Genomic DNA, 15,145 nt, shown 5'->3' with positions numbered 1-15,145 from the left:
TTTTCACCAAAGGAAAAAAAACCAAAAACATAATTTCTTGAATATATGAAAAATGTATTTAAATTATATTTCTTACAAATAAAATCAATATTAAGGGCTGTATTATATTACAATATACAATATTAAGTAAATGTATTTTTTATTTCCTTGACTTCAGGCTCAAAAAAAGATGGAAAAAAACATAATATAATATACTATATTTCTCTATATAGGCACCCATCGTCTTCAATCCAAACTAATGGGTAGAAGTAGAAAACTTGTGGAATAATCATTAATGTGCTTTAATATAGATGTAGTAGACAGAAAAATATGTAAATCACTAACCACTGACCGCAAAAAATATTATGTAACTTCATGATTCATATATATTTTTATTTCAGGTGTACAAAAAGAAGACAGAGGCTGCCAAAAAAGAGTATCTTAAGCAATTGGCTGCATACAGAGCAAGTCTTGTATCCAAGGTAACTTCAAATATTTGTGACATATGTTAATCTAATATCAACTGAATATATTGCCAAAAAAGAGCAAGTGCAATCCAAGAGTGCAAGACTGTTATATTATACACATCAACAGAAGTCATTTGTTGCCGTGTTTGCTAAACCACAGTTTACAGAAAGAGAAGTGTAGTACCATGTATTTGTGGGGTATGAAACAGGCATGTTTTAGTACATAAAAGATGATGTATGAAGGTGTTGCTATGGGAAATATAAAATCTGAGTGGCAATGACATTGCTAATTAAAATGTGTGAGCTAATGATTATTATGTGTGGTTGATAAGATGACATGATGAGACAATGGTAGAAAATAAGATGATAGTAGAGGTAAACAATGGTTGTACGATGTAGCCATCCTCACCGCCAATTTAGCCTATATCTCACCTCCAAGCAAAGTATGGTCACTAGAACACGCAAGAGCTTTAGACTAAATGAAGGCTTGATGAAGTACAACTGTGCCACTAGACTGCCAAAGAGGAACCCCAAAATGCAAGAAAATGAGTTGTGAGGCTCTGGAATCAGCTTGCTTTATATAAATAAAATGGAATCGGTTAGGGAAGCTACTCAAATGCATCACTGGATTCATATAAATACAGCTGAGGAAACAGAACATAAAATTAATATTCGGCTGTGATATTTTCTTTCTTTCTGAATGGAAGTCAACAAAAATCTGATTCCATTTGCAAAAACACACAATTCATAGTATGCTAATCAGATCTGCAGAGTGGCATCTGAAGAGGTAAGCGATAGATGATTCACCAACTGTTTGAAATTAAGCATACACAAGAATGCAAGATTCTTCAACCCTCTCGAATTGAATATGCCATACACATTTAGTGAATGGAAAAATACATGACTATAAGTTAACTTGTACATAACCCTTTCGAGAAAAGAGTATTTCCAATTAAGTAATTAGCCATCACTGTTATAGGGACTGGAGCATAGTCATAGTATATTGACAGCAAACTTTTCAACATCATCAGTGTCATAAGAAATATATAAAGGTGTGGCATTTAGGAAGCATGTGATCATTAGAAAGGAAGTCTTCATTACTAGCAATATTTACAGCCCACTATGCTGAGCATATACATATGATATAGTTTGAGGGATAGCTATTAGATTGGATAGCCACATCTCATTGAGTATCAGTAATAATGCCAGCACTAAAACAATATTTTTTCTCTATATTTAATTTGGTACAAGATCAGCAAAATGGAAGGCAATGGTACAGATCAAACAGATTTAATTGCATCAATGTCATATGCGCTACGACGGACCAACCCCATTAAGTTTCTCTGGTAATAAGGTCTGAGTTGGCCCATATAATACATATCCGCAGATCTAACTATGCATTGTACAGGGCAAGTGTGACGTTTTTTCAGGCAATAAGACAATGCATATTAAAGTATGATGAAAGGTTATATCTAACCTTAGTGCATTTTAATAAATACATTTTGTGATTAATGGCCAGTATGAACAATTTGATGTTGTTACTAAGAAAAATGGATATTGCATTTTTAGCCCTAGAGACATTTGAATCCTTAGTTCAAGTTAATACCTTTTATTTGGCCAACATAGAAAACTATGTAACGTTACATAAGCTTTCAGAGGTCTCTTCATAAGACTAAAGACTCCATATGTTACTAGAAAGTTAATAATGTTTTTTTCTAATGCCATTTCAGTTGACTGATGTACATTAATATTCTATCAATGTAAATAAAAAACAGTATGCCAGCTTTCCTTATACTTATATATACTTATTATTATATTTTGGAGCAAATATTAAGCTGTCGATGTAAAATTGCTTCATTAATAAACAGAATAGGTAAAGTGTACTGGATATAGATGGCATGGAAAACTATATCATTATTCTTAAAAAATAAATTGCTTTACTGGTGGCTTGTTTGTTGTGTGACTGGAACAGTCACATAACAAACAAGCCACCAGTAAAGCAATTTATTGGAACAGTCACATAACAAACAAGCCACCAGTAAAGCAATCTCATTATTAAAAAACTCATGAGGCTTTACTCTTTAATGGTAAATTCTGACTTTACAGTAGTAAGGCAGACTCTGTAAGTTCAAATGCTGGAACATAGTAAACATATAGAGTGGAAAAATGAAAGATGCCTAAAGTCATACTTGAAAACAGAACAAGAATACCTCTCTCCTCCTGCCATATGCGGGAGTCTGGATTAGGGTAGAGCCATTAGGAGGTGGGGTCTGCTATGGGTGGTTTGGGAAATCGTCCGATAATGAACAGAATACCATAGTGGATGGATGAGGCTAAATGTCCACTTCCCCTTCATACCTTCCTGCATTTCAAATGCATAGGGGGACATTTTACTTACATAGTATACACGTTTTATTCTTTTTTTTTATAATTCTTTTATACACATTATTGTGATGTTAAGGGTTGTAGAACACTGTAATACACTAATACCCAGCAAATATTCCGAGCTTCTAGAAAAAAAACTCCTGGAAGTAAAGGGGACTTGTATCCTAAAGAGGGGCTCTTGGGAGCAATATTTCCTTCACTCATGACTAATAGTCTGCCCTGAAGCCCTGTCAATAAGCTGCTGTACCCCGAGTCCCTCTAGAGGAGATCCAGAGATCACAGGTATGCTAAATATTTGACACCAAGCCATTGAAGGGACACCACTAACAGGTAACCTGGCTATAGAAATAGTGTTAGCTTTTGACAGACACCCCACGTCCGGCCTGTAATACTGTACCACATGCGTGGAAAATGAATGATGGCTTATATGACCCTCATCTGCATTTGACTGTGTGAATTTACTTTATGTGCTAGTCCATGCTTAGTAGGCATAGGCTGTATAATTCAGTTTATCAAATATGACCAAAGCTGGTAGCTCTTGAAATTAGTCAAAATGATCATACATAAATCATTTGCAAAACCTCCTGAAGGGAAAATAATTACATTCCTATTAGTAACAACCTGTCTTCTCAATAGATGATGGATGACTTAGAAAGACTATCCAAATAATCAAAGGAACATTTGTTAAGTCAATCTAATATAGACCTAGAGGCTTTAAGCCACTAAAATGATTTACATGTATGTCATATTTATCATAAACTCACACATATGTAAGTTAGATTGCAATAGATCTTCAACCCATCATTAAAATACTATTATCTTTTCTTGATTACAAAATTCGATTTATTAAAGGAATGCATTTATTAAACATTAAAAGTAATTTGACAGCAAAGCTAAGGAGACAGCATAGCATCTAGTATCCTAGAAAGGATCTAAAATATCCTATCCTATCCTAAAATAATTAAAGAAAAAAATAACTTAATCCATTGTCACAGTGGAACTTTTGTTTAACGGAGCTTATCTGTTCTTCCTTTCTCAGATTTTGAGTTGTTATTATCAATACCATTATTGTTGCTTTCATATATAAATTAGGATAAATCATTTTAGTAAAACAAATGTTACGCCTACCTAAAAAAAAAGACATTGTCATAAAATATATACAGTAATTTGCAAATTACTCCCTCTTTGCAAACTCTCTCTTCTTTTCTTTCCTGCGTAAGCCTTTTCATTTTAAAAGTCTTGCTAATTTCTTGAAACTTCTCTTAATGCCTTTTTACATTTAATATTCTCCTCATCCTTACCATACTCATGCTAAAAATATTCTGATGAGGTCCCTCCCTTGTGCTTATCTTTATCTGTACACACCATGCTATAAAAAAAAAAAAAAAAAATATTGGGTCAATTAACAGGCAGATGTATTATCTGTGTTGATTCTCCATTTGTAGACTGCTCCTCGCTGGCACTAAGTGGTGCTCCCTTCCAGTCAGTGCCCTAGACATCTGTCTAGGCCACCTAAATGGTGGGGCCAGCGTTGTATAGTATGATAGTATACATAATATAACATTATTCTATATATATATTCATTCAGCACTTCCTTTTTTGTTTAATAATTTTACTTGATGTTTTCTGTGTGCATAAGCATTACAAATATCATTTCAAGAATTGATGCATCCCAAGCACCCCAGAAAGGGCATTAATTGAATTTGCAATGTGCCGCTAGCCGCTTCAAGGCCTTGTGGAAGAGCAATTAAAATTCTGGACAGCGTGTATGTAATCTATCATGCTAATAGCCTTTTCACTAAACAGAACTAGCAGTTTACATTATATAAACATAAGTCTCCAGTAGTGGCAACACATCATATCATATTTAACTGGTACTGAGTGTGACGACATATCTGCCTAACACAACTCAGAGAGCACATAGTTACATAGTTCACGCCCGGTACCAGTTAAATATGATATCATGCAATATTTATTACTATATTTTAATTTCTTTTATTGTATACCATGCAGAACTGAAGTCATTTTTGTAAGGGAACATAAAATGGAGAAAATGTGTGGATTCCCTTTTTATAAAGCAAATGTTTTTTAATTACACGTTTTTAAGAAACAGGTAGATATAGTGCTGTTGAATCTGCATCATTTACTTTACTTGTTTCCGCTATAAATCTGAAATGACATGAAGCTAGAACAAATGATCACTGACAGCTCTTTCAGAATGTTGCTAACCATAAAAATATGGTCAGTGACCACAAATAAAATGCTATTCTTTGCAGAAAAGTCAAGCGAGAGCAGAAAATTATTACTGTTAAGTATTGTACATTCCTGAACTGTTTGTCATTCCACTATGTTCTGTGTCTTCCTTTTCTAATGACACGGCACACATGCACACGTATGTGCATATCTATTTATTATTGTTTTATTATTATTATTTGTTCATATTCCTTTAAATACAGAAACCTTTTACTTCTGGGGCATAACTTTCCATAAGTCCGTGCTGTATAGGATTATAGTTATCATTATGGTGTAATAAAGTAAAACATTCACAATTTCATTTATTTATACTATAGATGTGTTATTTATAATATATTCTGTATTTTCCAACAGAGCTATAATGACCCTATAGATGTTAAGACATCTCAGTCATCACAGATGATGAATTCCAAACCTCCTGTGTTTCATGGGCCTACACAAGCACACTCCGCTCTTTATCTCAGCTCACCATATCATCAACAATCAACAATGAGTCCTCAATTATCTGCCATGCACCCAGGTATCAACAGGAACATAGCTCTTAAGCCCAACAACCAAATGCCAGTGACTGTTTCCCTAGCAAGCATGGCTGTATCTCCTCCTCCAAGTCTTCAGATGAGTCCACCTCTTCATCAGCATCTGCATATGCCCCAACACCAGCAAATATCGATGCAGCAGTCCATTGGAAACCACCAGCTACAGATGCAGAACCACTCCATTTTACATTCATCAGCAATGCAGCAGGTTCGTCAGCATTGTCATGTGAATTTAAATGTGCTGTGCCACCTACTTGGCTGATTATAGAACTTATTTTTTTTAGTACTCCCCAGGAAATAATTATAGTATATAGTATATAGTATATAATATATAGTTCTGCCAAGTTTTAGCTGATTACCATACTGGAGAGTGAAATTAATGTTTTGTCCAAATGGAACAGCGCCTTTAATTATTAACTTTGTCTAAAATGCTAAATGGAAATAGAAATAAAACACATGATTATGTGTCCAGATCAAATTATGAGATTTCTGTATATTTAATATTGCAAAACCTCAGTGAGGCTTTGTATTTGAAAAAACTAGTTTTTTTGTTTTCATAGAGGGGGAGGAAGCATATTACATAAGAGCAAGTTCAACACAAATATTTTGTGCTGGGTACTGAAAGATAAAACTGCAATTTGAAATATGTTATACAAACGTAATATTCTTAGTCATAGTATTAACCTTAAAAGTATATGGTTGTTCCAGAGGAGTCAAGTAACCAAAATGTTTAATAACTTTCAACACCACGTATTTTCATTTTTTAGATACTAAATAATTCTAAATATGTAGATTTCATTATTAAAATAAGAAACCAATATCATTGTTTTGTAAAATGTGGGAAAAAAATAATCAAATACAAGTATTTATTGTAATCCCTGCAGAGAAATTGACATTGAGTAATTGTGGTGTTTAACATAGTTAAATATGCAGTTGTGCATTTTTTGCAAATCAAAATCTCTATTTAAAACAGGAAGAAAAAAAGTGTTCAAAGTCTAAAGAAATTCGGCACTGATAAATGCATTTTCTATTAATATGATAGGTTAACCAAATGAGATCCATTTGCCTTATAGTGACCAATAGGAATTCTAATTTCTATGTAGAAACGTTAAAGGCAATTCTCATGGGACATTTTCATGCCAAGGATTACACTAATTACGCATGGTCATCCTTCCACATTAGAGGGAAGGCTGATTTACCATGCATGGTCTGTCGGTTCACATTCAGCACCAACAGCTGATGGTTAGAAGAATATGCATGGTTGGTTGCCCTGTAAGCTTCAATACAAATATCAATAATGGAAAATCATTTTGGAATACCATGCCCTTAAAAAATGCTTGATCTGCAAAAGAATCAGATGTCCAAAAGAGTCATCTGTTGTTTAAGACTTAATGAAAGATGTTTCATAAAATAAACTCCAGTAATATAAATCCAATAATCAATGCTCTATTTTCTCATATTCAGATACTGGTACATATTTCACTGATTTTACAAAAGTAATTATTATCTAAGGAGCATAATCTCTTATTTCCTGTTAAATTAACACATTTAAGAGGAAATGTATTATGATATTCCTGTACGTTTTAGAACTTGTTATTAACCACAATTTTTTTTGTTTTCCTGCATCTCTTATTGCTTTAGTGTTTACATGTCTTGACAGCAATTATATTGTCGTTTGTGAGGGTGAGCAGTTGTCATTGGAATTACATACTTTCTCTATCTGTGGGTGACAAGAGCATTAAGGATAATATGTATTAAAAAATTTCAGAGAAATGCTGGCATTGGAATGAGAAGGAGAAGGTTGTAATGCTAGATTTTTTAAAATCAAATGTGTTGTTGAATATTGCAAGAGTTTCATTGAGCTTTTAAGTAGCACTTACCTGTAGAGTACAGGCTCAATTGCCATAAATTAAGAGAACAGCGTTCGATGAGGTTCCTTTATTAGAATAAAATTCATACCTCAGAACATCCCTGACAAGGCTACCCAGAGCTTTCCCTACTCTGAGGGAGTGGCTTTGTGTGGAGGTGGGTCTAGCCACGAAAATGGACTAGGCTAGTTGTTTGAGGGGCGTGGTTAGCCATGTGAGGGGCTACCCATGGACAAGGGCAGCCGTAGAGAAATATAATTGGGCGGGCAGTGGGTGTGGATAAATGCCATTCCTCTGCCCAACAGAAAGAGGAGAGTGGCTTGGAGATCCAGGGAATTAGAACTTTACTCCAGAGACTCTGGGTCAAATCCTAGATATGATTTATATTTACAGCATATAAGGAGGTGGATATCTGGTATAACACACTGTAATAAGCATTATTTAAAATAATATGTAAGTGTTCCTTCAGTCAAAGGAATTTTATCATTATGTGTCAATTTATCAATAATTTATATTGTTTGAATTTACCGTCCTCCTATCTTCTGAATGTAATATTTTTTGCAACCAAAAGCAGATTTAGAAATAGCATATCTAGTACTGTTGAATCATGTAATATTTTGCCTCATTAATACGTTTTGCCAAAACAGTTAATTTCCCATGACACTACGGCAGGCACTGATAGGTTGTTACTATAGAAACTGTATTCTGTATAGAATATTGTTTTAACATTTTCCTTGTTTTTTTATGTGATTAAACCTTAAGAGGAAATAATACAATATCAGACATTTGTTTAGAAGGTACAATGAATATGTGGAATAAATGGAACATCACCTTTAAAAGGCATTAGCAAAACTCTTGAGAAATGAGGGTCAATGAAACAAAGACTTTATATGGGGTTTGAAGAATTTGCTTCTTAAAATATTTTTATGATTTGGTTGCCCAAATGATAAAAGCAAGGCCTTGGTTTTACCAAGGATTATTCAGTAATATATTTTAGAGATCAGGAAAAATAATGAGACAAACACAAGATTCATAGATGTTCCACAGGTGTACCCAAATTGCACTAGTTCCTATTTGAATTTCTGAGATTTAAATAACTGCAATGTTTATAATGATTACCACAAGACATAATGGAATCCATATATTTATACTTGATAACCTATATCACTAGGTGGAAAATAGGAAAGCCTAGTATTGACAAGTATTTACAAAGGGACTTTTTGGTTTAAATAAGAGGTATTAAAGAACTGACTTCTGTTTAGTTATGTTGATCCATCCTTTAGAGTTTTTTTTTGGTTTTTTTTACACATTTGCCTTTTTCCTGGTTCCTGAAGGAAATAAAATGACTGTGTATGATTGCAATCTGGATATTATCTTTCTATTTGCTCTGTGTGAAAAACAAAATTGATAGTATTATGAAAAATACTTTACTATTACTACATCCACAATTTCTTATTGGTTATTATTTTTACTTGCAGACCCAGCTTGCTGTTCTAACTCCGATACCCAGAAATATAATTTTAGGACAAATAGATCCTTTACTACTAATATTAATTTGCAATCAAATATACATTTTCTTTTGAAATGATATGCGTAGTTTCATATGCTATAGTGGTAAAAATGACATTGCTATATAATTAAATATACATTTTCAAGCAAATTATTAACTACATTGCTATATAATTAAATATACATGTTCAAACAAATTCATAAGAATTCTTATTCTGAAAGTCAAAACTAGATACAGCTTTTAAGACTAAATTTCAAAATGTTTAAAATATTTGGGAGAAGAGTTTTATTAAAAGTGAAATTTCCTCATCTTTCTGTTATGTAAATGTTCTCCATGATGGGCTTTAAAAGGAAAAAAAATGTTATGTTACATATTTTAGCTTTTGGTTATTCCGGCTATACATCAGTCTCACTTCCTAGCTGATTTTTGTCAGCATAACTTTTTTTTATATGTCTTCCAATCACATATAAACTCCCAGCCTGGTTCTTGAAACCATTTAACTTTTGGGGACACTGTTACTGTCTTTACTCTCCACATGTAAAGTACTTCCTAACAGTGCTTCCCAGACTAAGGCTACATTTTATGATTTTATTTACTTAAAAATAAATATGTGTTCTTATCAAGAAGTCATACCATCCAATATTTCATATGGTCAAAGAGGGACTTTTTTGTTTGGATGGGGTGTGTCTAGGATGTGGGGGCTTTACCAACAGGTTTTCTGTGAATTTGTGACTTCTAGATTTATCAAGCCAAGTAAGGCATTCAAAAGAATAATATATTTGAATTAAACATTTTAACTTTTCTGGTGTTTCATACACATTATTGTTACTTTTAAGGCCTTACTTAGTGGGAACCTCATACCCACCAAATAGTTTGAGATCGTAGAAAGGAGAGACATCAGGGGTGGAAAGAGGCATAGGGGGATTTGAGGCCAAAAAGAGGGACTGCTGCCCCTAAAGGACACTTGAGAAGTGTGACAAGTATACATGGCAGGCCTCACTATATCTGTGAACTAGGCATTATACTTGGGATGCCTTTCCCCTAAAAATGTAACCGTTTTATAAATACGTTATAGTCCCAATAAGAATTTTATTTCAGCAGAGCTTCATAAAATAGATATATTTCAAGAATATATTTAAAAACTAGAATTGACAGATTATGACAAGGTAAGAATAACATGTGCAAATGTTTACTTGGAATATATCCTTTTAAGAGACAGGAAATGAAATTACTTATCTTAAAACCAGGTTGTAAACTCATTTGACCGGGCCCTCCTCACCTTATATTTCCTTCCAAATTGGACAAAATGTCCAATGTCCAAATGTGATTAGTAGTAGTATTTACTTATGTCCTGTTTACCCATTGTACAGAGCTGTGGAATATAATGGTGTTATATAAATCAATATATATAAAAAGACAGGAGCGTATTCTTCAATTTTTTCAACAATCCTATTTTTACTAAAAATGCATACTACAAATGTCCTTTGCATATCGAATATATCTTTATTAAATGTCAGTTTCCTGTAGCTTGGCATGAAAAAAATCAGTTTGTTAATTCTGATGATAGAAAACAGTTGGCGATGTTCTCTTGAGAATAACAATGCAAAATATCCATAAAATGTAATTGAACCGCACTTGTTTTACATGTTTTTGAGATTTGATCACGGCTTGTTACATTTTTACAGCAAGTGGACAACACGCAGAGAGCAAAGCAGACATGGGGGCAGATAAAGAGTTGCTCGGTGTTGAAGTAGACATAGGATAAACTTACAGTGTGCATACAGTTTTATAATAACATTATGTTAAAACAGAAAAATCATTTTTTAAGCGAATATAAATACAAAAGTATAGTTTACAAAGGAAATGCATTTAACAATACACATTTTCTACCAAATACTAAAAATAATTAACTGAATAGGATTTACCACAATGTTGAAAGCCTTCAAGTAGGGCCCTCTTTACCTAATGTATTGGTTTGTCTTAGTCTGTCGATTCTGGTTTTGTCATTTGCTTTGAATGTATTTACCGTAAGAAGCGTGGCGTAAATTGTTGCCGGTATATAAATAAAAGATGATAATAATACACCAGAAGATGAGGACAGCTCTAGGCCACCAGTGTTCCATGCTACACATTACATGACAAAATTTACATTTCTATAATGAAACACTACATAGGATTTTACCAACTTTGAGGATTAAAATAATAAACAACTTCATTTTATAAGCATTGGACCTCAAGGTCATTTTGAACAAGCATGATTTCGGCAGCGTATTTAACTGTGCCATTCTGAAAATGTTTGTCAACAAATCGATATTAGAATTTATTTATTGGAAGGGACTTTTCATTAGTGTAGTTCCTGCCATTATTTACACTCGTTGAGTGGCTTTTTTCTCATCACTGGAAACATCTTTAACTGAATACAATTCTATATTATTCATTTCTCTTCAGTCACTATGTATGTGCAGCCATTTTCAATCATTGTCTCTTCTCAGCAATATAAATTGGAGTCATTTATTTTTCTTCAGGCAAAAAATGGAAGCATAGCTCTGCCAGACTTTTTTTTTCTTTTACCCTGACCTTGACAAACCAATCTCCCCTGTTAAGCAAAGACACTTGCAGAAAATCTGCCTTGTTATTTGACCCCAGGGTATTTTTTTTCTTTCTCTTTAAAATATTGGTAAAATTGTACCATTTAAACGTCAGGTACTGAGTTAATGTCTGGTTCATAAATAGCACAGTACTATTAGTTATTTTATATGCTGAATATATAAATATATATATATATATTATGTTAGCAACAGAGCCATTAGGTTGCACATGGAAAAATGTATAATGTATAATTTAAAAGGCCTAAAATATGTTAATTTGAACATTTATTTTACATTTTTGCTTTGAATTAATTTTATTTAAAAGTCTTTATTTTCCTCCCCCCATAACATCGAGTTTTGAAATCCCTACTTTAGCCCTTTGCTTATTTTTTTGTTTTAGTTGAAAAAGAAGTGAGTACAAAAAGAAGCAGATGGTCCCTTTGTGATTGAATGAAGAAAAAGGGGTTCTTAGAACAATACATGAATAGGTGTACTCTTATAAAACACTCGAGCCACCTGCTGCCAGTGTGTTTCAAAAAAGACTCTGTTGCATATTTACAGAATTAACAAGCAATGTATCCGTGAGTTTTTTTTAAAAAATGTATAGAAGTCGATTACATTTTCCTTTTCACAAAATGCATATATCCTGTGTTATTTTTATGCAAAAAAAGAAAGGAAACTTGCATTTTTTTTTTGTAACCTTGGTTTTCTTCGAAAAATAATTTTCATATTTGTTATTAAAGGATTCATTTGAAATTTACATTATTTAACCCATTTTAAGTGTCTTTTTTGGTATAGCTCTATTTGTATGTTGGCCTCTTGTAAAATTATTTTGTTTGTTTGTTTGTTTAGGGATTTTCTCTTCAACAAGAATATCAGAATCTTATTAACCCGACATCTACAGCAGCCCAGGTCGTTTCACAAGCAATGGAATATGTTCGTTCAGGTTGCCGGAATCCTCCTGGACAAACTGTAGACTGGAACAATGACTACTGCAGTAATGGGTGAGAAGCCAACCAGCACACTCTAGTGTTGCAAATTAGGATTTTTTTATTTATTTCAATATTTGGGGATGTCTATCTATCAATCATTTCTCCCTTTATCCCATTTTTTTACACAAGAACCAAATATGTTGTAACATACTTAAGGAAACTAAGTATGCATTTCTAACATCTTGTGGATCAGCATTGCATAGTTTGGCAATATAGTGGGATCAGCCCTGTATGTTTCTTGATATGAACACGTTTATTGTTATGCCTTGAGGCCTTCTGAACTTCTTATGTGGGCGACGTTTTTTACTATTTTATAGTATGGTGACAAAAGTGAGAAATTAAAAAGGTACAAAAACAGAGTGAGGAACCATCTCCTTGACATGTTTATATTCACTTAAAACAGCTCTTTTATATATGTAATATGTAGTAATAGGCATATTCTGACCTAGGTCTACTAGGGAGAGGTGCCACATAACCCCACTACGCAATGGGCTAGTTATAAGGGAGATCACTGATCTCCACAACCGGCCCATAAACACTATGGAGGGTTGTGCTAAATTGGCATATTTTTCCATAGTTTCCTGTTGCACTTCCTTTAAAAGTGTAGCGATGGGATATGATGTCATATCCCAACACTCAATAGAAAGGACGCCAGTATGGAGGGGCAGCAGGCAGTGCTGAATGATAGAATCTAAAAAAACATTTTTAGAAAAAAATTTGATGTATTTATATGAAAATGTTGGCATAATAAAATGTATATTTTTACATATTAAACATAGGGATATTTTAACAGTGGTCCTTAGTGAAATACATCAAATATTTTCATTTGGAGTTGTATATTGGTTTAAAAAAAGATGTTATTGAATAAATATGTTTACGGTAAAAAAAGATCCCTTAAACATGAATTTGTTTTTATATTTGACCAGGAATATGCAGAGAGACAAAGCACTGTACTTAACCTGAAACCCGAATCACGCAAAGAACCGTCTTTCAGACGAGGAATGCAGGGACGGCATTTGTCAAGGATTGCACCAAGTGATCACAGGAGTTTTGCATTTTATTAGAAAATATAAGTTGCTAAGCACTTAGGACATTAACGTTTGTGGGCTATCCACTCTGGGAATAAACAAATAAAAATTAGTCTTGCTTTTTTTGCTTTTACTTTTACAAAAAAATCTTTAAATGGACATGTCTCCCTTTCCTTACTGAAAGAAAATCGGATCATTCAATTGTTATGTTGGTTTTGCTGTGAAGTGCTGCACTAGTAACTAACTGCCTTAGCAACAGTAGACATCTCGGATAAAAGTCCTGGATTCTCCATTGGTTTTCATAATGGTTGTTTATATAAATCAATGAAAGACTTTTTAAATGGCTTGATGTAGCACTCATAGCAAGTTTGTAAATAGCATCTATGTCCTCTCTTCTAGAGCATAAAAAAATGTGAATGTTTTTGTAGCTAAATTGCAATTTGAAACTCGTGCATTCCAGTTGGTTAATTTCAGAAATGGGGCAAAATTGGCAAGCAGTCATATTTTTACTTGTTTTTTAATGCCTAATATGTCTATATTTTGAAAATATTTTGGAGAAGACATTTCTCCAAGAAAATGAAAATAATATTATTAATAATACTGTTATTAAATAAGGAATTTGGTCACATATCTATGGAGAAAAAGAAAAAAATCTACTTGGGGCATAGGGAAAGCAAACACGTTTATTTTGTACTGCGTTCAAATGGCTTTTTGTATCACTTGTGTAACTGTTAGTAAATGTCATTATGTCCTTATCTGTATAAAACTGCTAAATGCCGACATGTTACTTTTGATGCAGAAACAGATTGGAAACAGCTAAATTATAACCTTGATATATGGCTATGTACTATTGTTTCTTCATACTGTGTCTGTATTTAATCTTTTATTTTTTAATGGAGCCTGTTGCGCCTATTTATGAAATAATAAATCTAGGTGTTTGTAAGTAATTTTTTTCTTAGCATTTTAAATATGTTTTTTGATGTTTTTACTTTTGCTGGAAAAAATATTGATTCACAAATCATGTGAACATGTTTTCCTTTCTACTGTGACATTCAATAAAGCCAAACTTGCATTTTTAAGCTACAAAATAAAACTGATCATTTTTTACCCCCATTCCTAGATGAGTTTAAGCAGATGAGAAGAAACACATGTTTATGTAGCAAATGTTTGTCTTTTCCTGTGGTAGAATGCTATAAGGCCCAAGAGTAAATAATACTTAAAATATGAAATGTCCTCTTCTTCTCGATCATGTTTTGGCTTTGGAACTTAGCAAGAGGATGGTGATAAATGATTCTTATAAACTCCTATGATCACACGTCAAATCTAGTGATAGGACCGTGAAGCAAGGAAAAATGCCCTAGTTGTGCTGTATTTAACATGAATATGAAAGGTCTTTTGACAAATGGGAGAATTCCCCCAAGCCACAGATCAGTCAAAATGTCTATTTGAGTGAAAGGCAAATGGAGGAGACGCAAAATCAAATCTTTTAAGATTAATCATAGAACCTTAAAATTTTCTTTCATGTTAGTACTACAGATA

At 33.1% G+C, this 15,145-nt stretch overlaps 1 protein-coding gene across 1 annotated transcript in view; it reads left to right on the top strand.

Annotated features, from left to right (window-relative positions):
- LOC149305428 (thymocyte selection-associated high mobility group box protein TOX-like) overlaps positions 1 to 13,541 on the top strand; it is a 122,367-nt gene extending 108,826 nt beyond the window's left edge. The window contains exons 6-9 of the mRNA XM_089477431.1: positions 381 to 461; positions 5,439 to 5,828; positions 12,439 to 12,590; positions 13,505 to 13,541. Coding sequence (XP_089333557.1) covers positions 381 to 461; positions 5,439 to 5,828; positions 12,439 to 12,590; positions 13,505 to 13,541 — 660 coding nt within the window. The remainder of the gene's footprint in view (positions 1 to 380; positions 462 to 5,438; positions 5,829 to 12,438; positions 12,591 to 13,504) is intronic.
- Positions 13,542 to 15,145: the final 1,604 nt, after the last annotated feature.

This window comes from Sceloporus occidentalis, unplaced genomic scaffold (genome assembly GCF_023333645.1).
Source record: "Sceloporus occidentalis isolate IW3139 unplaced genomic scaffold, rSceOcc1.0.p SCAF_11, whole genome shotgun sequence".
Classification (NCBI taxonomy): Eukaryota; Metazoa; Chordata; class Lepidosauria; order Squamata; family Phrynosomatidae; genus Sceloporus; species Sceloporus occidentalis.
The sequence above is the reverse complement of the archived record's forward strand: the minus strand, read 5'-3'. Positions and strand labels throughout refer to the sequence as shown.